Source organism: Engystomops pustulosus, chromosome 9 (genome assembly GCF_040894005.1).
Source record: "Engystomops pustulosus chromosome 9, aEngPut4.maternal, whole genome shotgun sequence".
Lineage (NCBI taxonomy): Eukaryota > Metazoa > Chordata > Amphibia > Anura > Leptodactylidae > Engystomops > Engystomops pustulosus.
Window position 1 is genome coordinate 24,940,362 of NC_092419.1, and position 25,358 is coordinate 24,965,719.

A 25,358-nucleotide genomic window follows, 5' to 3' on the forward strand; every position below is an offset into this window, starting at 1 on the left:
ATAATATGTCCCCCACTGACCCTATAACCATTAGGCCCCTGTATAATATGTCCCCCACTGACCCTATAACCATTAGGCCCCTGTATAATATGTCCTCCACTGACCCTATAACCATTAGGCCCCTGTATAATATGTCCCCCACTGACCCTATAACCATTTGGCCCCTGTATAATATGTCCCCCACTGACCCTATAACCATTAGGCCCCTGTATAATATGTCCTCCACTTTCCCTATAACCATTAGGCCCCTGTATAATATGTCCCCCACTGACCCTATAATCATTAGGCCCCTGTATAATATGTCCCCCACTGACCCTATAACAATTAGGCCCCTGTATAATATGTCCCCCACTGACCCTATAACCATTAGGCCCCTGTATAATATGTCCCCCACTGACCCTATAACCATTAGGCCCCTGTATAACATGTCCCCCACTGACCCTATAACCATTAGGCCCCTGTATAATATGTCCCCCACTGACCCTATAACCATTAGGCCCCTGTATAATATGTCCCCCACTGACCCTATAACCATTAGGCCCCTGTATAATATGTCCTCCACTGACCCTATAACCATTAGGCCCCTGTATAATATGCCCCCCACTGACCCTATAACCATTAGGCCCCTGTATAATATGTCCCCCACTGACCCTATAACCATTAGGCCCCTGTATAATATGTCCCCCACTGACCCTATAACCATTAGGCCCCTGTATAATATGTCCCCCACTGACCCTATAACCATTAGGCCCCTGTATAACATGTCCCCCACTGACCCTATAACCATTAGGCCCCTGTATAATATGTCCCCCACTGACCCTATAACCATTAGGCCCCTGTATAATATGTCCCCCACTGACCCTATAACCATTAGGCCCCTGTATAATATGTCCTCCACTGACCCTATAACCATTAGGCCCCTGTATAATATGTCCCCCACTGACCCTATAACCATTAGGCCCCTGTATAATATGTCCCCCACTGACCCTATAACCATTAGGCCCCTGTATAATATGTCCTCCACTGACCCTATAACCATTAGGCCCCTGTATAATATGTCCCCCACTGACCCTATAACCATTAGGCCCCTGTATAATATGTCCCCCACTGACCCTATAACCATTAGGCCCCTGTATAATATGTCCCCCACTGACCCTATAACCATTTGGCCCCTGTATAATATGTCCCCCACTGACCCTATAACCATTAGGCCCCTGTATAATATGTCCCCCACTGACCCTATAACCATTAGGCCCCTGTATAATATGTCCCCCACTGACCCTATAATCATTAGGCCCCTGTATAATATGTACACCACTGACCCTATAACTATTAGGCCCCTGTATAATATGTCCCCCACTGACCCTATAACCATTAGGCCCCTGTATAATATGTCCCCCACTGACCCTATAACCATTAGGCCCCTGTATAATATGTCCCACACTGACCCTATAACCATTAGGCCCCTGTATAATATGTCCTCCACTGACCCTATAACCATTAGGCCCCTGTATAATATGTCCCCCACTGACCCTATAACCATTAGGCCCCTGTATAATATGTCCCACACTGACCCTATAACCATTAGGCCCCTGTATAATATGTCCTCCACTGACCCTATAACCATTAGGCCCCTGTATAATATGTCCTCCACTGACCCTATAACCATTAGGCCCCTGTATAATATGTCCCCCACTGACCCTATAACCATTTGGCCCCTGTATAATATGTCCTCCACTGACCCTATAACCATTAGGCCCCTGTATAATATGTCCCCCACTGACCCTATAACCATTAGGCCCCTGTATAATATGTCCTCCACTGACCCTATAACCATTAGGCCCCTGTATAATATGTCCCCCACTGACCCTATAACCATTAGGCCCCTGTATAATATGTCCCCCACTGACCCTATAATCATTAGGCCCCTGTATAATATGTCCCCCATTGACCCTATAACCATTAGGCAGTTGCTGTATACCAAGATGAGGTTCTGCAGCAGCTGCTGTATACTAGGATGAGGTTCTGCAGCACCTGCTGTATATTATTATGAGGTTCTGCAGCAGATGCTGTATACTAGGATGAGATTCTGCAGCAGCTGCTGTATAGTAGGATGAGGTTCTGCAGCAGCTGCTGTTTATTAGTATGAGGTTCTGCAGCAGCTGCTGTATATAAGAATGAGGTTCTGCAGCAGCTGCAGAGTCGTGCTATAAGATGTGCTAATATTGCGATCATGGCAACTTGTCCTCATTTCCTGGATAAGAAATTAAAGGGGAATAAAGTCCTCAAAACCCCCATGATGCTCAGCTACATGAACCCAACGAGCTACTCGCCCCTGCCGAGTCCTGTCTTCAGTGCATCGGCTCGAGCATCCTGTATGCCTCCCTGGTGGTCTAGTGGTTAGGATTCGGCGCTCTCACCGCCGCGGCCCGGGTTCGATTCCCGGTCAGGGAAGTGAATTTTTTTTTCTATATTTTTCTGAAAGAGAGTTTATTTCTGTTTTTCTGAGTGTTTATAGTTACCTATGGGAATATGTTTAGTTGACATTTATCACATGTGTAAGAAATACAGTGACTATAGCAGAACAGAACACTTCATGTTGATATGAATAATGTATAATTTAACATATAAGCGGCGGAGCCTGTGAACAAATAATTTACGTTTGAACAACTGAATATTATATACTGGCAGTGATATAAATAATATATACATATATTTTAATTGAATTGGCAAAATAAATGTAAACTAAAAAAAAAAAATATTCGCTGCGTTGGCCGGGAATCGAACCCGGGTCAACTGCTTGGAAGGCAGCTATGCTCACCACTATACCACCAACGCCTGCTGGAGGCTGATGCTGCAGGAACGTCTCATCACACAGGACAGAGGGAAACTCCTCCTGAAGCAGAGTGTCCTCTACTATGAGCCTGATGCCAGAACACACAGACATTACAGACTTGTGGCTCCCAAAATAATTCACTTTCTTTGTCACAAAGGTCCCAGTTCTATATCTAGAGCAGGGGTAGCTCCAGGTTTTAGTGGGCCCCTGGGCAATAGAGCCTCAGTGGGCCCCTTCATGGCCACCCTCCAGTAGCCACACTGCCTCCCCTACCCCGCATAGGCACACGTGATCCAAGGACAGGTGAGTTACGGATTCTGCCACGAGCTGGAAGGGGTTCATTTGTACCAGTGTCTTAAAGCGACATTGGTACAATTGATCCGGGGGCCTGAGTGGGCCCCTCCAGTACCCGGGGCCCCAGCACTTGCCCGAGTAAGCCGGGTGCAAGCGCCGGGCCTGATCTAGGCGGTATTGGTGAAATTTCAACAGTATGGGCATCTGCTGTGGACATTTCATGAAAAGGGGCTCTGATGTTGACATTACATTAAGTGGGGTTCTGTTGTGGACATTTTATTAAAGGGGAGCACTGCTGTAGACATAGGGGGCTCTGCTGTTGAAATTTCACTAAAGGGGGCATCTGCTGTGGACATAATATTAAAAGGGGTGATCTGCTGTGGACATGTCTGTAAAGGGGGGCTCTGCTGTAGACCTTTCATTAATAAAGTGCGGCTGCTGCAGAACATTTTATTGGTAAGATTAGGAGCCTCTGGTTATACGCGAGTATTTACAGTATGAGGGGGAGTTCAGCTACAGAGCACAGAGGCCGGGCCAGGGGAGATCTGGTGTGGATGGCAGTCGGGGTGGATGTGTCATGCAGTTAGAATGTGATTTCCTGAATAGCTGGGATATAAGAGCAGGCGTGAATTTTATCATTAAATTACTTTTATGAACAATACAAGATTAAGTATATAGAGGATATAGAGGGGGTCTAGAGTATATAGAATAGTATTTAAGTCCTAATATCCGGGCACATGTTTTGTGGATGCTGGGGGGGGGGAGTTGTACTTGGGAACACCCCGAGGCCCAAGACGTCTTAGTGGTTGTTGATCTTCTGCGTCTGGGATCTGGGATGTCAAGAGTGTGTGAAGGTGGTCAGAAGAGGCAGTAGACGTTACTGAAGGGTCTAGATTTTGCGCTTGAGCCTGGAGAGGTTCTGGTAACTCAAAACAATATGGTAACAATATTCTTTATAGAACAACAAGACTGCAGGGAAAAAGGGTGGATTCTGAGGAGTGTGAATCCCACCCTTCACAGTGTCTGGCCTATCTTGGCTTCTCCGCTCCTCCTGTGGAGTGAGGCGCTATGGAGCAGTGTCTGGCCTATCCTGGCTTCTCCGCTCCTCCTGTGGAGTGAGGCGCTATGGAGCAGTGTCTGGCCTATCCTGGCTTCTCCGCTCCTCCTGTGGAGTGAGGCGCTATGGAGCAGTGTCTGGCCTATCCTGGCTTCTCCGCTCCTCCTGTGGAGTGAGGCGCTATGGAGCACTGTCTGGCCTATCTTGGCTTCGCTGCTCCTCCTGTGGAGTGAGGCGCTATGGAGCAAGGTGTCTGACCTATCTTGGCTTCTCCGCTCCTCCTGTGGAGTGAGGCACTATGGAGCAGTGTCTGGCCTATCCTGGCTTCTCCGCTCCTCCTGTGGAGTGAGGTGTCTGGCCTATCCTGGCTTCTCCGCTCCTCCTGTGGAGTGAGGCGCTATGGAGCAGTGTCTGGCCTATCCTGGCTTCTCCGCTCCTCCTGTGGAGTGAGGCGCTATGGAGCAAGGTGTCTGACCTATCTTGGCTTCACCGCTCCTCCAGTGGAGTGAGGCGCTATGGAGCAGTGTCTGGCCTATCCTGGCTTCTCCGCTCCTCCTGTGGAGTGAGGCGCTATGGAGCAGTGTCTGGCCTATCCTGGCTTCTCCGCTCCTCCTGTGGAGTGAGGCGCTATGGAGCAAGGTGTCTGACCTATCTTGGCTTCACCGCACCTCCAGTGGAGTGAGGCGCTATGGAGCAGTGTCTGGCCTATCCTGGCTTCTCCGCTCCTCCTGTGGAGTGAGGCGCTATGGAGCAGTGTCTGGCCTATCCTGGCTTCTCCGCTCCTCCTGTGGAGTGAGGCGCTATGGAGCAGTGTCTGGCCTATCCTGGCTTCTCCGCTCCTCCTGTGGAGTGAGGCGCTATGGAGCAAGGTGTCTGATCTATCTTGGCTTCTCCACTCCTCCTGTGGAGTGAGGCGCTATGGAGCAAGATGTCTGACCTATCTTGGCTTCTCCGCTCCTCCTGTGGAGTGAGGCGCTATGGAGCAAGGTGTCTGACCTATCTTGGCTTCTCCACTCCTCCTGTGGAGTGAGGCGCTATGGAGCAAGGTGTCTGACCTATCTTGGCTTCTCAGCTCCTTCTGTGGAGTGAGGCGCTATGGAGCAAGGAGTCTGACCTATCTTGGCTTCTCAGCTCCTTCTGTGGAGTGAGGCGCTATGGAGCAAGGTGTCTGACCTATCTTGGCTTCTCCGCTCCTCCTGTGGAGTGAGGCGCTATGGAGCACAGTTTCTGGCCTGTCTTGGCTTCTCCGCTACTTGAGTGAAGTTGCGGCATCCTGGAGTCTTACAGAAGTGGTGTGAGGCGGAGTATGGGCGCCAAGTTTAGCTTTAGCCCCTGCTTTGCACTGGACCCATTAAGGTGAGTAAGGTTACTCTGTGGTGATCTCCTACCTCTGGCTCTTCACATGTAAAAGCTTTGCATGAAGCATGTTTTTAAGTTTTACCTGCACTGCACTCATGTCCTGGTGAACATGTAATAACTTCCATGTCTGTTACTTCCAGATCTTCATCTCCATCTAGGATGCTGAAGTCACTGCTCAGAAGATCACATGATGCACAAAATTTTACCAGAACCTTCACACTCAGTCTTACCTGGTCTCTTTCTAAAGGCAGATTCTGAAGACTTCCAGCCTCTCTAGACCTCCTATCCCCTTACGTTACAATGTTACTCAGTGTCATTGCTGTTTTAGCTCCTACCACTCAGTGATGGTCAGTGTAAGATTCCAGAGTGTGGGAAAGAACTCTTCATGATCCCTCTGTGCTATGAGATGCTGTGTGCTGACAATGTGCTTAGATTATCAGGGAACAGGGTTTATATACAATTTTATTTACCTTCTGGACATTCTACTACACTGTATCAACTTATGACCTATCCACAAAATAGTGGTTGACATCTGGGGTTCCTCCCACTGATTGTGGGGACACGGGGCCTTCCATTCTCACCATGAACAGAGCGCTAGTCATGTATTTGTGCCGCCACACCTCCAACCCTATCAGCAATTCTAGGTATAAGTCTTAAGTTATTATTGTGGCCACTAAGTTCTAACTGTTGCTTTCCCCAGTTTAACACAAAATATGATCCGGCTATGGCTCTGTCGATAGTATAGATGCACATATAGACAGTCCCTGGGTTACGTACAAGATAGGAACAAACCTACAGAACCTAAGTTGAATTTGTATGTAAGTGGGAACGGTGTATTTTATAGTTGTAGCTCCAGACAAATTTTTTTTTGGTCTCTGTGACAATTGGATTTTAAAAATGTTGGATTGTCATAAGAACCAGAATCAACAATAAATATTCATTGCAGACGCTTATGATAAGTGTTACAGCTGTTTATTGTAGCCGAAGGTTAAAGTACAGTAAATTACCAACATCTAGAGGTCCGTTTGTAAGTAGGGATTGTCTGTAAGTAGGGGACTGCCTGTAGTCAAATTATTCTGACTATACTAACCAACTTGGCTAAAGTATTGTACTATTTTCCAATAAAATGTTTCATTTCACATTAGTGCCATTAGCGGTACAACAAAGTACATGATCACCAAAATATATTCTCTTTGAAGCTGCTCTGTGAATAGTTTCATCTCGGAAATACTACAGTCCATAAATCATTTTAGGACATTTGGTTGTTAGACTCCGTTCACATCAGCTTCAGGGGTTAGACCATCTTTTATTAAAGAGCGCAAATAAAAAAATATGGAAGGTGTAAGGAAAATATTAATGGGGTTTTCCCGTAAAAGCAACTCTGTGCTGAGACCCCCTCAGATAGCGAGAACGAGGGGTCCGACTGCCGATGGAGCTGACGAAAATTGCAGAGCGCAGCACTCGCCAATCCGCGTCAGCTTCAGAGAGATTATTAGAGCAGAACAGTCATTTGCGGCCGTCTGCTCCATTAGTCTGAGGAGCGGCGAAGGGCACAACTTGTCTTCTTGGAAAAAACCCTTTAAGTAGATCATCCAATCCCCCCAGAAATCCATGTACAAAGGGTTAGCTTTCTAACTTAAAAAGTAGAAAACAAAGTTTTTTGGGCTACAAAAGCCAGCAATGGGATTCCCAAGTTACCTGAAAATACAACAAACTATAAACAGAAAAAAAACTTGACCTGGACCCTCACGGTTTGATAGAAAACCTGAACAGGAATTTCATTCACATCATAATTTCCAGCATCTAACATTGCTTAAAGGGCTACTCCCATTTCTGCAAATTAATGTTATTGTTTGTATGGTGAAAAGTTATACAATTTTCCAATATACTTTCCGTATCAATTCCTCACGGTTTTCTAGATCTCTGCTTGCTGTCATTGTATAGAAATCTGACCATGGTCACACAGGTGCACAGCGCGTTATAGCACAGAGTAATCAGAGGAAGGATGAGCAGTGCACCTGTGTGATTATGGTGAGATTTCTGTCAACCGGAATTAAACATTATATAATGACAGCAAGCAGAGATCTAGAAAACCGTGGGAAGGTAAAACCTCTGCTTGCTGCTAAACCCCTGCAGAGTAAAGTAGAGAATTCCTTTTTTTTTGCTTAGCGCAGAGTTAGGTAAACGTTTTTATACTTAACAGTTGTACTTTAAGTCGATTTTTGTAGAATATATATGTATGTATGTATGTATGTATGTATGAGGATTTAGGCCCACACTCTAACCCAGCAACCTGTTATAAAGATTGTGATTGCCCTGTTACCTCTGGGTGACAAGGTTGTGTATAAGACTGTCTCCTGCTGATCGGACTGACAATCTTACACTGCCAGCACGACCATCAGGACGAGAATGGCCGTCCTAATGTGGGTCGCATTAGGACGCGCATTCTCGCCCTGTGACGTCAACCAAAAACCTTATACTTGCCGCTCAGCCTGCCAACCCAAGAGTAACCAAACTTGTAGGCTGTCCATCAATGTAATTGCCTTACCCATTGACGAGAACATCAGAGGGACCCACAGGGCTTGCTGCTTATCTGTAGGACAACAGAGCCTAGTGCTGCGGCTCCTCTGATACAGTGTGAGAATAGGGGCAGCACCAGGTTCTGTTATCTATCAGGAGGCATCACAGCGCCTCACAATCATAACAAGACATCAAGGTTTAAGAGAAATTTTGTTTCCACTAAAGCTAGATCCCCAAAGCAAACGCTGTGGTGCAACCATCCCCTGGAGACAACAGCAGGGACCTAACATTAGCTTAGCCCTCATACACCACAAGCAGAGCAGTTCTGGTGTTCAGACTATGCAAAAGGCATCATTTGAAGCTCTTGGGTACAAAGCAATTGTTGGAGTTGGACAAGTCTTTTCCAATTCTGCTCTGCTCTTTTGTTGAAGAAACGACCGCCTGCAGCTCCATCTCTGTGACCATAACGAGCACAGATATTCTGCGCAAAGATAATGTACAATAAATTGACTCTTTTTAAAGCAAATTTGTGAAAGTGGGCTAAATGAAATCTATAACCATTCTGTGTCATTTAGAATTACCGTATTATTTTTTTTTTTGTAGAAATCAATTACAAGGTTGAGGCATCAATTAGGTCCCTTCTCTCCTCTTGTTTGAAGGCCTTTGCTTGTGAGTGGTCAGTCGGAGCCGTGTGCCGGGGGTAACGGGTCATTCTGTGCTTTAACGTGAGATGTACTCTGTTCATTTGTGGAACATGTGGCTGCAGGTATCGTCCCAGCAGAGTTTGACAGGTGTTGTAAAATACCCTGAAGTATCAGGTTGTTCTCGTGCATGAGCCTTTCTTTCCGTTCATGGTGTCCCTGCATGATCTTCAGCTTGGCCTCATGGTGTTGCCTTAGCAGACTTAACTTCTCCATTCGATATTGTCTCTGATCCTCGACATGTTTTTGCTTCTGCTTCGCCTTTCTTACCCGATCCTTTGCTCGAACGTGGTTGTTGACTTTAACATTTCGGGTCAGCTGTTGAAGACCCACACCCAAATGTAACAAGTCCATGTGGAGAACATGCAACTGGTGGCTTTGGGACCTGTGATAATGACGTTGTGCCGTATGAAGACTCCCAACAACTTTATTAATGTTGGATGGAGCCGACGATGAAGAAGAAGGGTAGTTCGATATCGAAGGAGGTTTAGTAGTCAGGAAACCAGGAAGTGATACCGGTTTGTTTAGAACAGGAAGAGACTTTGTGCTACCTGGAATATGTTTAGGTGGAATAATAGGAGGCCTGGACGCAACAACTGGATTTGAAGAAGGGATATTAAGTTGGGTAGCGCCAAGCGGAGGTGGAGAAGCAGATGGAAAGATTTGAGCTGAAGGTGCGGGCGCTTCGTTGTTGTAGTCAACGGGTTCCGTCTTTATTGTCATCTCTTTGTCCTCTTCGTCTTCCTCTTCTGCCATGTCAACTAAATTAAGATTAAAAAAAAAAAATCATTTGTACAACATTTCTGATTTTAAGCTATAAAAACAGTCTCCAAATTAAAAACGTATCAGTGTACATTGCACACGGCTCAGCATGACTTAGATAACCATATTGGTTCAAAAGGCAGATGCTTACAAGAAGAATGGTTCCAAAAGTCATCATCATAGCAGTGGAAATCTTCAGGATCATATTGACCTGTCCAAAAGTATAAAATTGGATAAGTATCCATTTTTTTATAAGTATCAGTTGCTTTACTTTGTACTTCTAAATCGCTCTTTTCAACAATAAACCAAACCTTTGACTCCTCAGTAATGAGGCTTTTTGTCACCACTAATAAATAATAACCAAGTAATTTAGGTAGAAACTAAAAAAATATATACATTTATTGTAATACAACCAATAAACTTTAATAAATTGTAGTTATGCAAAACATTATGTGGAAAAAAACCATTATTTAGCACATTTTTGCTAAAAACTATTTGTCTATGAATTTGTTCTTACAAACAGCATCTCCTCCATCGGATCCTCAATCCTTGATGACCTCAATTCTGATCTACTTATTCTAAGGCTAGAGAACAGCGTCTCTACACTGACTTGGGTTGGTGGCAATGCGGTAACCACATGGACAACATCTCTAACAAGTTCTGGATATAGAGGAATTGCCAAATGAAAAGTCAGTTTGGATGAACAATTGAAGCTTCAATATGGGGTTTCTCTAGTAACAGCTCCGCAAGTGTTTCCCATGATAATGCTGCACAGTATAGTAACGCTAGATAACACGAAGGCTCGGCTTGTATACCTATAGTACTTTTACATATGTGCGTTTCTGTATTTATCAATTTGAGATGTGAGAATATAAGGGGGAGACTATATTCTATGTACAATGTAAAGAACCAATCAGAGCAGCTAACCTCTACAAACTAAAGCATAAAGCAATCCTGCCTTCATCCAGTTTTCCTGATCACTCTAGCAGTTCTAAGATAAGTGCAGACATTCCTTCTCCTCTGATCTGTAGGGGAGAAGCTTTACTACTGAGCAGGAGCAAAAAGTGCATCCTGATTCATCTCAACCAAAAGACTACATCCTTAGTTTAGGAATATACATTTAGAGGACATTCCATATTTTCCCCAAATTCTGATAAAAAAAATGTTTCCGTACTTGCTGCAGTGAATTAATCGTAACAATTTATCATATATTTTAGGAGTGCGATTCCATCCACTTTATTCCGACTCCGCCTCAACAGCCCTGATTTACAAACACGGCCCAATTTGTAGACGGCTGTACATACCATCGTTCTTTTGTCCAGTACTTGAATAGGAAGTGAAGCCCATATGCGCTCGAGCATTGTTATTACTAGGACCTACAACAAGGTAAACATCAAATATCTCATTAATTACTTGTAAAACATATATCAGTCCTTAGTGCATTGGCTGTGTCTTTCTCTTCATTATAACACATGCATTGGAAACAAAAGAAATAACCAGACTTGTCAAGTAAAGGAAGTGTCACAATGTCTGGACATTGATGTACGCAAATGCAAATATTTATAGTCTTTAAAAATGTTAAGAAGCTTCAATGGAATCTGTAACCAGCGCTATCCTGCCTCCCACCCAAAACTACTCACAGTACCTTGTAGACTTGTTGCCTTTATACATCTATACATTTAGGATAAGAGGCACTATTGATCCCCTCTGATCCAGCCATGAGGCTAAGGTACCTCCAATATGCAGTTGAGCTGCCCAGCCTCACGTGGTCCTTGACTTACGTGGTCCTCGATCTGTGTCCACATGTCCTTCTATCGGCCGTACGATGTCCGGACCAATGACATGCATCAGTTCTTCTTCATATGATAAGAACTGTAAATCCAGGCAAGGGGCTCCGCCATTCTGTTGCGAATGCTTTTGCTGATCCACCATCTTGGCCTTTACACCGCTTATTATATTTCGCAGTCTCTTCTTGCAGTTTTCCACACTTCGGGGCTGGCTGCCTGCCGCATTTACAGCTTCTGCAATCCTAGACCACAAAAGGTTTTTCTGGCTTTGCGAGGTAGTTGCCGCGTTCCTTCCGATGATACCGTCCCAGACGCCTACGGATTCGTGTACCAGTACACAGTTTTCATCAAAAGAAAATTTGATGTTGCGGGGAGCCTTAGAGAGGTTACAATCACCAGTCTTTTCCCTATTGTCCCCATTCTGTGCACGCAAACCCTCCTTTGTATCTCCGGGGACTATATCTTTACTGCTTTGGCTTCCAGGAACATTTGATGCCACTGGTGGGTAAGTGGCACTTCTAACGACATACTCCAGTTTGAAAAGATTGGCCGCTCTGCCCTCCAATGGCGTCAATCGGGCAAGTAGTGTGGATTCCGATCCAGCTCCTGGCGTTTGCTTCTGCATTGCCACTAATTTGTCTATTAGTCTATGTTTGTAGAAATGCCAGTGCTTCTTGGCCTCCTCGATACCTCTACGCCGGACACTCACAGAGTTGACATTTTCTAGTACCCGCTGCCAAATCGAAACTTTTTGTGCGAATGGGGTAATTCGAGCTCTTTCCCCATACAGCTTATCATAATGTTTCAATAATTCCCTAACTAAAACCAATTCCTCTGTAGCTGTAAATATGGGTTGTCTCTTTGCTGCCTTGTGGTTAGTGCTTGTTCCAGTTTTAAGGTGTAAACTTCTTTGTGATGGTTCTGTCAAAAAGACAAAAAAAAAAGACCATAGATAGTTTTCAGGATCAACGGGGCTGAGAAATTATTCAGAGAAGGGTCTACTCTACCTACATACCTTTTTCTGTAGAATCATCATCAGTAGTGACATCGGTTTCATTGACACTCCTAATCCAGAGCAAAGTATCAGGATCATAGACCAGGTCACCTAATGGATATACAACATGTGTTACAAGAAGCAGAGGTGAATATTATGTCAACCATGTTAAAGGGAAACTGTCAGCGCGTTTATACAACTCTCTCTAAAGGGGTTAGGGAGAAATATATTCCTACATATATCCCTATAGATCAACCTCATATGCATGGACCCCAGGACTGACTTTAGATCAGGCACTTGTATGACGATGTTTGGATGGATCTAGAAATTTGGCCTATACTTTATAGAGGTTACGTGTAAAAGGATTTGTACAATTCTGGGTTTCAAAAGGTGAGACTTCTGTAACTGAGGGGCTGGATGTCTCCCACGAAGCTGCATGAATCCAGCCCCCTCAGTCATAGTAACTGGAAGACGTTTCGGCAATCAGTCACATGATACAAAGACATGAAGACATCCAGTCCTTTCAGTCACAATATCTGCAAGTATGAATCCAGTCCGGAGTCTTGGGGGGGTGGGGGGGGGGGGGGTAAGGGGGTGGACGGGAGACAATTTGGCCCAGGACCGGAGTAATTGTAAAGTTGTGTAAAGGCGCCGGGCCTAGAATTTTCCATTATATTGTATTTTTGATTCTGACTCCTTCACCGGAAAGAGTCTTCAGTTTTAACAAGACTGGGGGCATCCGACGTCATGGGAAATTCTAAAGGATACACAAAAGGACAGATGCTGAAATACTGCGTTCAAAATTAGATATGACTTATGCATATGAAAAAAGGAAAAGTGGGTGCAACTTTTTATGATCTTGTGAAAATAAATTCAGAAGTGTTTGCATATGAAGACTCCAGGGCTTCTTCCTCCTTAATTCTTGGAAAAGTGCATGAATTTATTGACCCCTGTTTCTATTACACTGGCACCGGCTCACGAACAAAGTAAATTACAGCTGACATCGCGCTCCGACACTCGATCATACCTGCTCCAATCGTGAGTGTCAACCCCTTACAGTCAAGCAAGACCGTGGCGTGTTAGGGTTTTTACCCTAAGGATCAGATCCCCAAACAGAACTGTCTTGCGCGGACGTCTGCTCCAATAATCTCATGGAGTGACGTGGGGTACCTGGGACCCCGTCGGATCCCTCGTTTTTGTATTCTGTGGGTTAGGCCATATCCTGTGGATGTGGAGCAACTTGAATTTGTGGGAAAACCTCTTTAAAGGATCAATTAGAAAATACATAGAAGGAATATCATTTTGATTTAAAGGGGTTATCCGGGTTTTAAAAATGACTGAGGGCTGGGCTGGGGCGGGCTAGTTAAACATAATAAACTTGTACTTGCCTCCTCCGGCGCCGCCGATGTCCCGCTCCACGGTCCCTTCGATCCGTGCCCCCGTTTGTTTACAGGGGCACAGAAGCCGCGCACAGGGAACTTCCGGTCCACGATAGGGACGGATGGGAGGAGCCGGCCACATCTCTCAGCGTTGTAAGCGCTGGGAGATGGTGTCGGATGGGAGCTTCCGGCCGGCCGGACGAGGTACGTACAGGTTTATTATTTTTAAATAGCCCTCCCAGCCCTGCCCTCAGTAATTTTTAAAACCCGAATAACCCCTTTAAATGCATGCAGAGCAAAAGAAAAAGAGTGATATATATATATATATATATATATATATATATATATATATATATATATATATATATATATATATATATATATATATATATATATCTATCTATCTATATATCACTGGCAAAATCTCCTAAAAAGGGGTTTTATCCGATAAGACACCTCCTTTAAAGGTCTATTAGATACTTGCATACTTGCATGTAGGATGTGCACATATGTTACCACTTCAGTGATGGGCTTAAATGCATACAATGTAAAAGTAGTCAATGTACTAAAATATCTGATAAAAAGGAAAGGGCTACCCTTGTTCATGGGGTCTTCCTGCATCATGCAAAACAAAAATAGGAAAAGTCTTACAATGTCACTTGTCACTTGAGTGTCCGTGAGCTAAAGGAATCTGTACTGTCACATTTATAGTCACCTAATTTTGCACGGCCGCCCTCTGTGACTCAGGGAACGTTATAGAGGAGGTCTTGAGTCAAAATTTTTACCCTGCATTTTCCAAAATGCACTTGTTCACCACCATATGCAGGAGCCATTATATCCTGATGCTCTGGCAGTTAACAACCAATCACAGCTCAGCTTCTATTATGCCGCAGATCATTAATATGAGCTCTGAGCTTTGCTTTATTACCATAGGGAATGTACGTGATGTAATACGCGGGGTGATATGAGGAAATATGTGAGATAAGCATCATAATTGAAAATATATCATCTGTGATACTCTAGTCACATTCACAGCTGCAATCAGCTATCTGCCATTGAATCAATGCAGATGCCTACAGCTCTGGCTGTGACCGGAGTATCAATCTGCTGTTATTATTCCTAGTATGAGGCAGCTTGTGTGTGAGGTAATATGACTTCAATTGCCCTGCTTACATCATATGTGATACTCCAGTCACATCCAGAGCTTCAGTCTTATCCGTGCCATTATAATGAGTTGTAGATAAAGAACTTCACATTACTTGGACAATTATTTAGTCAATCTGTTTTGCATCTTTGGGGTGTTGAATACAGGCAGTACCTTGCTTGAGAACATCCGACTTACAAAACGGAGCTCTGGATGTTGGTAATTTAATATACTTTATCCTTAGGCTACAATAAACAGCTATAACAGTTATCAGAGGTGTCTGCAATTAAGCTTTATTGATAATCCTGGTTCTTATGACAATCCAACATTTCTAAAATCCAATTGTCACACAGACCAAAAATTTTTTTTGTGGAGTTCCAATTATAAAATATACAGTTCCGACTTGCATACAAATTCAACTTAAGAACAAACCTACAGAATCTTGTACGTAACCCAGGGACTGTCTGTATAAGATTTCAAATACTTCTATTATTTTTTGGGATTCTTCAAAATAAAATGTCTTTATGATTTGTGATCTTTGTGTGCAAAATATTTTTGTTAACCCGTTCTATTTATAGCTAAGAGTTATACTATCCCAGGCACCGCTGGGGGCTGCAGCCAGTACTGTATATATAATAAAAGAAGCCTCGTACCAATATGATCCTGTCCGGGCGTCTCCTGGTCTTGCATCAGTCTTTTTACTTCCTGCTCCAGATAGAAGATCCTAATACGCGACTGCTGCAGCCAACGTTCATCCGTGTAGCAAAATCATCACTGGAATAGAAAATACAGATACCGCAAAGATGTAAGCAAAGGGAATATGAAATTTGATTACTTAAAGGAAACCTACCACTGCTAATGGTAGGTATTAGCTGTAAACACTGGGCACCAGCTCAGGGTGAGCTGGTGCCGGAGCTTACCTTTGCTAGTGTTTTAAACCGCTATATCGCGGTTTAAACACATTTTGATGAACAGACCCGAGGTAGCTTCGGCGCTGCGCATGGCCGTGACGCCTCCGGCACTTCCTATGGAGGCGCACGCGCACACTGTTCATCAAAATGTGTTTAAATCGCGATATAGCGGTGAGCTGGTGCCCGGTGTTTACAGCTAATACCTACCATTAGCAGTGGTAGGTTTCCTTTAAAGGAAATCTAACATTTGTTCTTGTGCATTATGAAGCAAACATACATTGAGAATGCTGTAGCTACACTGATGCAGAAACATGTCTAGTTTAAACCCTGATCCAAGTGGTTTTGCTGAGAAAACAATTATAACATTATGATAATGAGGCTCTGAAGCTCCTTTGGCTGGGTGAGTGCTTTTCCTCACCCCAATTATACGCTGCTCCAGCCTTGTCCTGCCCAGAATACGTCATCACTGTGTTGCCCCTCGACAGGCAGAAGTAATCAATCGTTGCACCATCCCCCAGCAGCTGTGTATGAGTCATCCAGCTCAGGCAGCTCCTGTGTATGTGGAAGTAATGCGTTTATGTAGGCACCCAGCTTTTCCAATGTCATGAATTATATAATTGTTTACTTGAGCAAAACCACTCAGCTTGGGGATTAAACAAGATATGGTTCTGCATCAGTGTTGCTACAGCATTCTCAAGTTAGGTTGGGTTCACTATTCATAAAAACAAATGGTAGATTTCCTCCAATAACATTGTAAGGCATTTTTTTTGCACGAAATAAGGCTACATTCACAGTACCGTATGGGGGACATATGTACGGCAGCAAGCTTACGGCCGTACATACGTCCCAGTAAGTGGCAAAGGCCGAATGGAGCGATACAGGGCGCTGTACCACTCCCTATCTTTCCCTGTGTACACGGCCTATACACCAGTTCCTGTAAATGCAGCCTAAAACCCTGAGAGGATAGATTTCGTAATGAAAAATATAAAATAAAAAAAAAAACAATTCACATCTCTGTTAGGCCGTGTTCACACATTGCACTTACCCCTGAAAACATAAGCTTAGACCTAAGCATTTATCACATTAAGTGGCGTAACACGTATTACAAGTGTTTGTGTGTAAAAGCATCGGTGTTCCTCCCCGTGCAGAACTCCATTCAAGTGCAATGTATGCATCGGTTATTTGCATCAGTTACTGTGAGCAAAAACCAGGAGTGGTCTAACACACAGAACAGGTCCAAGTATTTCCATTCTACCTCTCCTCTGTGTAGACCGGCACCTGCTCTGTGTTAGACCAGTCCAATACTTGATACAAATAACCAGAGACCTAATGGAGGCATCAACTGGTCCTCATCACTCTGAAGGTCCATGACGGCTCCACCACGGAGTCTCCGCTACTTACACTCCCAACAAGTGAGGACAATGCACTTGTTCTGCCTGACACCATGGAGGTCAGCAATGCAGAACCAACATGACATCACAGCTTATTGTCCAATGAGCTATGGGGGGTCCCTCCTGAGCAGAGCCCCCCAGATATAGGCGTCGCCGGAAGCAGAACAGAAGCTGCTGCGCTTGTGCTGGAGACACACCAGAAGAGTGAGAGCCCAGTGGGTAGGCGGCTCTGCAGGGGCTACTGGGGGAGTGGAATAGCCTTCACCCCCGCAGCTTCCTAAGGCTGCGTTCACACGCTTACCTTTTCAGATGCAAAAAGTGGGTGATGGGTGAGAACATATCATGGGGAGAAGCTGCTCCTCCTCTCTTCTCACTCTACTCCTGTTTTTAGACATGGAAAAACTGCACCAGAAAAACTGAACATGTGAACGCGTCCTATGGTTTCTACACACCCCAAGTAGCCCTGGCAATTAATTAGCATAAATAGGAAATCACGTTTATTTTAGAAAAGGCTGAATACCAGAGTCAGCGGATAACAGTATCCGGACGCTGCAGGGAGGGGGAATCTCATTCAGAAAGTAAATTTCCTCAAACCCGTTTTTAAGCAGTCCGTTAAATAAACGCATGCGTTTTTGACCTGTTTTACCAATTATCCTAATGAAAACGGGTCAAAAACACGCGCGTTTTTAACGCACTGCTTAACGGCCCAAAAACTGGTTCAAAGTGTGCCGTCGGCCTTTAGGGTGCATTCTCACTTTGTGTTTTGAAACCCATTACAACAGTTGATTAGAGGCGATTAACCTAATTACATTGCTGTTTACATGTGTTAACGTGATGGGAATGCACAGGCTACGTTCACACGATGCGTCGTTTCACGGTTTTTGACGCATTTAAATGGCACTGCATCGCGATCACGTGCAGAAGTTACATTGCGTTTTGTCAGATGTGATGGAAACACAATGTAACCTCAGCACGGGATCAAGGCTGAAGCCTTTGGAATGCGTCAAAAGTGTGACGCAACGCATAGTGTGAACGCAGCCTTACAGTTTTCTCTTTCGTGTAACGCTAGCCGGTTGTCATGGCTACTCATGATATATAAGTGTATCATATTACAGTATATATACCCGCCCCCCTCATAAAAGCCTCAGCTACAGCCCCTCCTGCAGATAAATGTATAGATTACAGGAACCTGCAGAAAACGCGTCCGGTACTATAAGTAAACGTCTCTTATACGGAGATAAATGATAACGGACGGAGTTTTTATTCCTTATATCTCAGGCCGCTGCTTCCAGAATTAGTCATAAAACATAAACCCACAAAACCCAATAAGAACCGGCAATAAGGACCGACCCGTTACCTGCGGCTCCGCATCATCATCATCAGCAGCAGTCGCCACAGAGCGCGCCGCGCATGCGCACACTGACCGGCGCGCTGCATTCTGGGAAACTGCCCTGGGGGTCCGCAGCGGCAGATTCGTTTACAAGTTATACCACAACTCCCATCATCCGTGTCTACCCCCCTGCAGAGTTGTTCTGAGAGGCTAATAAAGTGTCTTAGTGTGATTCCTTAAACGCGCGGGAAACGCTCTTCCGTCCCCGTTCGCTAGCGCTCACCCTAGTTCGGCGGTGTGTGTGGCACTACATGTCCCAGCAGGGCTTCTCCGTCAGTAAAATGTCTATAAATCCTTATGACTTGTTGAAAATATTAAAAGGGAACAATTATAGAAAGACAAAATGTTGTTACCAGAAGTGGGGTTCGAACCCACGCGGACATATGTCCATTGGATCTTAAGTCCAACGCCTTAACCACTCGGCCATCCTGGTAGCTGTGGAGTCAGGAGGGGAGGACGGGTAATGAGAGCTGCGGCCCGGAGACTGGCGCTATTATAATGTGCAGAGCAGAGGCGCAGTAACCAGTAGGACACAGTTTTTGGGATAAGCATTGAGATATGTACGGCAGATAATGTATTCAGTCAAATGTTACAAAGTGTCCCCTCAGCTGTTCTACTGTCTTTTTGATAAGACACAATGTAAAGTGTAAGAATGTGAGATCCAATTACAGACTCTCTTTAAAATATTCATGAGCGCCACTAAAATGAAAGCCGAGCTGTAATTGGTTGCTTGATAACTCTTAGGCAGCTTGATAACTCTTCCCCCCAATATCCTCTTCCTTTCCAGCGCTTTCAGTCCGGCTGATGTTCTTCATGTCCCCAGCAAAGAGTTTGCAGAGAATTCAAAGTCCTAAAATCGCTAATATTAAAAAAAATATTGTTGCAAAATGTTGTTACCAGAAGTGGGGTTCGAACCCACGCGGACATATGTCCATTGGATCTTAAGTCCAACGCCTTAACCACTCGGCCATCCTGGTAGCTGTGATTGGTGCAGGGAAATTGGGTTTAAATAACAGGGGATGCCTCAAAATGCTAGGTATTAACCCTTTAACAACCCAGCACAGTTACATTTTTCACACACCCCCCTCCTTCAATAATCTATGACTTTTTTATGAGTTATTTTTTCTTTTACCGGAACAAATTGAAATTTTTTTGTCCTGGCAGGAAGTTGGGTCAGACCAAATTTTTACCAGTTGTTTTGGTTCACGGTTCTCCCAGGAGGGGCCCAAAAGACCATAGTGGATTTGCCTCCACTGCAGAGTCCGACAGGGGCGCCAGGGAAGGCGGCGTGCCGCTCGCTCGTACCCAGAGGATGGGTGGACGGAGCAGAAGCCACCCTGTCCCCTTATACAAGTCAGTCTTTATCACCAGGAAAATGACAAAGTGTCGGCCATTGCCATGTGAGGTGGACGATGCTTGATCCACGCTGTCTCCCAAGATGAGTGAAAGGCTTCAGTCTTTGTCACCAAAAAGTTACAAAGTGTTGGCTTTTACCTGCTATGGCCATTTGCTCTCTGTGGTGGAGGCTGGCGATGGTGAGGGGTAAGCGGCTGCCCAGGGGTTTGTGCTGCGTGCTTGTACCTGGGGGTGGTGTCCTCTGGGTTTGGGCTGGGGAGACCTCAGGGAGGATGGCTCTTAGGCAATGCTTTCCCCCTCTCCAGGTGCAGGAGGGGTGGTGTCCTCTGGGTTTGGGCTGGGGAGACCTCAGGGAGGATGGCTCTTAGGCAATGCTTTCCCCCTCTTCAGGTGCAGGAGGGGTGGTGTCCTCTGGGTTTGGGCTGGGGAGACCCCAGGGAGGATGGCTCTTAGGCAATGCTTTCCCCCTCTCCAGGTGCAGGAGGGGTGGTGTCCTCTGGGTTTGGGCTGGGGAGACCCCAGGGAGGATGGCTCTTAGGCAATGCTTTCCCCCTCTCCAGGTGCAGGAGGGGTGGTGTCCTCTGGGTTTGGGCTGGGGAGACCCCAGGGAGGATGGCTCTTAGGCAATGCTTTCCCCCTCTCCAGGTGCAGGAGGAGTGGTGCCCTCTGGGTTTAGGCTACCAGGGAGACCCCCAGGTGGACAGTGCTTAAACCATGGTATCCGCCTAGACCAGTGGTGGCGAACCTATGGCACGGGTGCCAGAGGTGGCACTCAGAGCCCTTTATGTGGGCACCTAGGCCTCTACCGCAGTACAGAATTTGCTAGATGTGACTCAAGGCTTCCTCATGCGGTCCAAGACAGCCATGGACATGCAACGCTCAGTGCTATTTTAAAGCGGCACCACCTTGGCTGCCAGGACTACTCGGAAAGCGAGAAGGTGTGGGCAGAGATGGATTATCGTTGGAGCTCCTTCTCTGGGTGCCCTGATTCTTCCTCTTCAGGGACCCTGGAAGGAAGCTAAAATCCAAATTTCTCCATCTTCTTTCTATTGTATTGGTGAACTCAGGACACCAATATGATTGAGACTTGTGATACAGCAGGGATCAATAAGTTCCTGCTAAAATTGTCATGTTGGCACTTTGGCATCTATCCCCGGCACCCTGCTTTTATGGCCTGAATATTCGGTATACATTTTTCTTATTTGTGCATGGTTGTGGCTGATCTTCTAACCGTTTGTTCAATTCCCTTTGTTGTTACTTTGCATTTGCATAGATTCATTTTGATTTGATTAGCCTACCATTTGTACCATCTTTCTGCACATGGTAATATTCAATTGTGGCCACAAGGGGGAGCTGGAGTACCGGGAATAGTGCACATTATCATTTGTCCAGCACTATCCCGAGGATTCATTTGTTCACAATTTTTTAATGTTTTTTTAAATTTGTTTTGTGGTGCATTTTTCTATGAATAAAGATAATTTTTGATTGATCTATTCTGCATGCCTCTGTTCTTTTTGTGTTGTTGGTTACATACAGTGGCGTAACTAGTAGTGGCTGGGCCCCATAGCAGATTTCTGCATGGGGCCCCCCTTCCCGTTTAAAAGATATATGCAAATGTATACAGACATATACACACATATAAAGTTCTACACTCATGCATTCACGATCCTATATTCGCATCCACATGCATACATTTATGTACTCAAATATACATTTATACACATATATACAAACTCATACAGTATATACACACATACAGTATATACAAATCAAATTTGCACACTTACTGTATAGTACACACATTATATACATATAGTATGTATATGTATACTTATACATACAGTATGTATAAACATATACATACAGTGTTTCCATACAGTACAGACAGCATTTACACACATACATTTAGTATATATAGCATATACACACACGTATAGCATGTACACACATACAGCACACGCATATACATACATTCAGTACATATATATATATATATATATATATATACACACACATACATATATAAGCATATATACACACACATACATATATAAGCATATATACACACACACATACATAAGCATATATATATATATATATATATATATATATATATACACACATTTACATAATCATATATGTACACAGATAGATGTAAATAATAGTGCTTACTTTTTTGATGTCCAGCGTGGCGGCTGCGTAGGCCATCAGGCGGGTGGTTCAGCGTTCGGGCGAGCTGGTAACTTAGGTGGGCTCGTGGGCAGGTGAGCTTGCGGGCTGGCGGTTGGCAAGTGCGTTGGGCAAGCGGATGGCAAGTGCAGGGGACAGGCGGTTGGCAAGTGCGGGGGGCGGGTGTTTGGCAAGTGCAGTGGGCGAGCTGATGGCAAGTGCGGCGGGCAGATGGTTGGCAAGTGCGGTGGGCGAGCTGATGGCAAGTGCGGTGGGCGAGCTGATGCCAAGTGCGGGGGGCGGGCGGATGGCAAGTGCGGTGGGCGGGCGGATGGCAAGTGCGGGGGGCGGGCGGTTGGCAAGTGCGGGAGGTGGGCGGTTGGCAAGTGCGGGGGCGGGCGGTTGGCAAGTGCGGTGGGCGGGCGGATGGCAAGTGCGGGGGGCGGGCGGTTGGCAAGTGCGGGGGGCGGGCGGTTGGCAAGTGCGGGGGGCGGGCGGTTGGCAAGTGCAGTGGGCGGGCGTATGGCAAGTGCGGTGGGCGGGCGTATGGCAAGTGCGGTGGGCGGGCGGATGGCAAGTGCGGTGGGCGGGCGGTTGGCAAGTGCGGGGGGCGGGCGGTTGACAAGTGCGGTGGGCGGGCGGGCTTGGTTGGCAAGTACGGTGGGCGGGCGGTTGGCAAGTGCGGGGGGCGGGCGGATGGCAAGTGCGGTGGGCGGGCGGTTGGCAAGTGCGGGGGGCGGGCGGTTGACAAGTGCGGTGGGCGGGCGGGCTTGGTTGGCAAGTGCGGTGGGCGGGCGGTTGGCAAGTGCGCGGGGCGGGCGGATGGCTAGTGCGGTGGGCGGGCGGTTGGCAAGTGCGGGGGGCGGGCGGTTGACAAGTGCGGTGGGCGGGCGGGCTTGGTTGGCAAGTGCGGGGGGCGGGCGGTTGGCAAGTGCGGTGGGCGAGCGGATGGCAAGTGCGGGGGCGGGCGGTTGGCAATTGCGGTGGGCGGGCGGTTGGCAAGTGCAGTGGGCGAGCGGATGGCAAGAGCGGGGGGCGGGTGGCAAGTGAAGCGGGCGGTAAAGTGCGGTGGGCGGGAGGCCGGCTAAGTGCGGTGGGCGGGTGCGCGCCTGGATAGTGTGGTGGGGGCGGGCAGTGTGGTTGGAGTTTCCTTGTGCCGGCGGCTGGGAGGGAAGTTTAGTGTTCGGGCGGGCAATGCAATGTCAGTCACGGGGTGGGTGGTTGGTCCCCTTTGTCGGCCGGCGTATGGGAGGCTGTTTGGGAGGGAGTAGGCGGGTTAGGCACATGTGGCCGTGCGTCCCCGGGCCCCTTTACTTCACGGGCCCCGTAGCAACCGCTACGGCTGCTACGGCGGTAGTTACGCCACTGGTTACATATTTTGGCATGCTTTGATCAGTGTTTACCTTGTGGCAGTGCTGGTCCATCCTTCTGTGTACATGTTGGCACTTTGCGACATAAAACTAGGTTTTTTTTTGTAGGTTGGGCACTCTGTCTCTAAAAGGTTTGCCATCACTGACCTAGACCAGGTAACTTTTTTTTTTCCCACCTAAAAGGCAAAACATTGACCAAAAATTTCCACAGATCCTGTTATACCTTGTCTAATGACATTTATTTCATTCTTTACTTTTAGGTGAAGAACCTGGCTTGAAAAGATCTCAGTGAAGATACAGCTATGGAGGATCATTGATCAAGGTCAAAATCTGGAGACGGAAGGGACTAGAATTGCAGAAGACAAATGGCTGGTGAGTATTTAAAAATATATAACATATATATTTATGTTGTTGGTTGTTATGTCATGGCAAAAGCAATTCCTTAACACTTGTTTTCTTCTTACAGCTGTTCTACTACTACTTTAAAAATGTGCGACTGACACAACTGGAAAAAGATGGGAAGATTGTGAAGGATCTTCTTTGTATCCTGTAAAGGGAAAGCGGTGGCAAATCCATCTAACGATACAAATGGACCTCAGAAGTAAGTAATCAGTGGGAGTAAGAATCTGAGTATAAAAATGATTATATCTAACAATGTCATTATGTATTTTCCTCAGGTTTAACTTGCTACCAATAACCGGAAAAGATGCCAAGGAAGTAGGTGGACGGAGGAGAACCTAGGTCAGTGATGGTGAACCTTTTAGAGCCTGAGTGCCCAAACTTCAACCAAAAGCCACTTATTTATTGCAAAGTGCCAGCGCAGCAATTTATTTCTCCTTGTTCTTTGATAACTTTCAATCATTCAGCCTCCTGAAGACACCAACGCAGTTGAAAGGAGGAGGGCAAATTCGCCTATCATTGTAGGAAGATTCTTGGAATCCTGTCTGGTGGCCCGGGTGCCCACAGAGAGGGCTCCGAGTGCCGCCTCTGGCACCAGTGCCATAGGTTCGCCACCACTGACCTAGGTACTGAAGATATTGAAGTTGCAAATGGATATATCAACCAGGATATGAAGGAAAAATCTGATGAAATGAGCATCATCAATGGAAATTTGTTCCTCACTAATTTAAAAAAGCAGATCAGTGGACCATCATCTAAGAAAAGAATAGAACATCAAGAATCAGAAGGTGAAAGAGAAGAAGATGAAAGTAGAAACTATTGATGTTGCAGTGAAATTAAGAGGAGCTGCTAGAAGTTGTTTCAACTTCATCCTTTGGACCTCCATGAGCACCCTCCATCCATGTGCGGGCAGGCCAGCGAGCAGATTGCACAGCACTGTCTGGACAAGTGGAGACGAGCCAAAGTCAACTCTGAATCGAGGATGTTAAGTTTCTCATAAAAAGGACCTGTCACCCATAAAGGCTCTAGGAGCTGCTGACTAAAGTACGTGGCTCCTAGTGCTACACCAGATGTAGCAGTGTTACACTGCAGGCGTTATTGGAGACCTCTGATAATGCTAACAAACACTGCGCGGAACAATGGGAACACTGGACCCCGCTCATAGTGGTCCGGCGTATTTATGAACCGGTGGGACTAGTTGGTGGTGACTGCAGCATGAAGCCCGGCAGTCACCACCGGACCATGGAGTGGGAGGCGTGGTCCGGGGGAGAAGCAGCCCCTCATGAATACGCTGGACCTCTGAGCATGGTCCTATTGTACAGTGGGGCAGTGTCTGGTAGCTTTATCGGGGGGTTCCAATAACGCTAGGAGTGTAACACTGCTGCACCTGAGGTAGCGCTAGGAGCTGCTTACTTTAGTATGGGTGTCAGGTCTTTTTTAAATGTACTCTGAAATTCAAATATAAATATGAACAATCACCATGACCTCACTGTACCAGGTTATTTATTTATTATTTTTTGCTCTTGTAGTTTGGTTCTC

The 25,358-nt window shown here is 45.9% G+C and overlaps 1 protein-coding gene and 3 non-coding genes across 7 annotated transcripts; 1 reads left to right on the forward strand and 3 right to left on the reverse strand.

Annotated features, from left to right (window-relative positions):
* Positions 1-2,382: 2,382 nt before the first annotated feature.
* TRNAE-CUC (transfer RNA glutamic acid (anticodon CUC)) lies at positions 2,383-2,454 on the forward strand. Its single transcript has one exon. It is a non-coding gene; the product is annotated as a tRNA-Glu (tRNA).
* A 4,048-nt stretch (positions 2,455-6,502) lies between these two features.
* LOC140076548 (uncharacterized) lies at positions 6,503-18,901 on the reverse strand. 4 transcript variants are annotated; one of them, XM_072123115.1, is made up of 7 exons: positions 18,879-18,901; positions 15,487-15,607; positions 12,332-12,421; positions 11,311-12,237; positions 10,834-10,905; positions 9,681-9,740; positions 6,503-9,528 (listed from the first exon to the last, which is right to left on the reverse strand). In XM_072123115.1, exons 2-7 carry the CDS (start codon positions 15,521-15,523, stop codon positions 8,744-8,746), a joined length of 1,971 nt encoding a protein of 656 aa, XP_071979216.1. In that variant the 5' UTR covers positions 15,524-15,607; positions 18,879-18,901; the 3' UTR covers positions 6,503-8,743. The 4 variants fall into 4 exon arrangements, with proteins under 4 accessions (XP_071979216.1, XP_071979214.1, XP_071979215.1 ...); XM_072123113.1 differs by lacking the exon at positions 18,879-18,901 and adding an exon at positions 18,493-18,606; XM_072123114.1 differs by lacking the exon at positions 18,879-18,901 and adding an exon at positions 18,486-18,590.
* Positions 18,876-18,958, reverse strand: TRNAL-UAA (transfer RNA leucine (anticodon UAA)). The gene has a single exon. It is a non-coding gene; the product is annotated as a tRNA-Leu (tRNA).
* Positions 18,959-19,419: 461 nt separating this feature from the next.
* Positions 19,420-19,502, reverse strand: TRNAL-UAA (transfer RNA leucine (anticodon UAA)). Its single transcript has one exon. It is a non-coding gene; the product is annotated as a tRNA-Leu (tRNA).
* Between the last annotated feature and the right edge of the window lie 5,856 nt (positions 19,503-25,358).

Coding starts and splice junctions, on each gene's coding strand:
- LOC140076548 (XM_072123115.1), bottom strand. CDS start 15,523: ATGCAAGACCAGGAGACGCCCGGACAGGATCATATTG. Junction 12,422..15,486: donor GCCCGGACAGGATCATATTG/GTACGAGGCTTC, acceptor TATATCCATTAG/GTGACCTGGTCTATGATCCT. Junction 10,906..11,310: donor GGACACAGATCGAGGACCAC/GTAAGTCAAGGA, acceptor ACCTTGTTGTAG/GTCCTAGTAATAACAATGCT.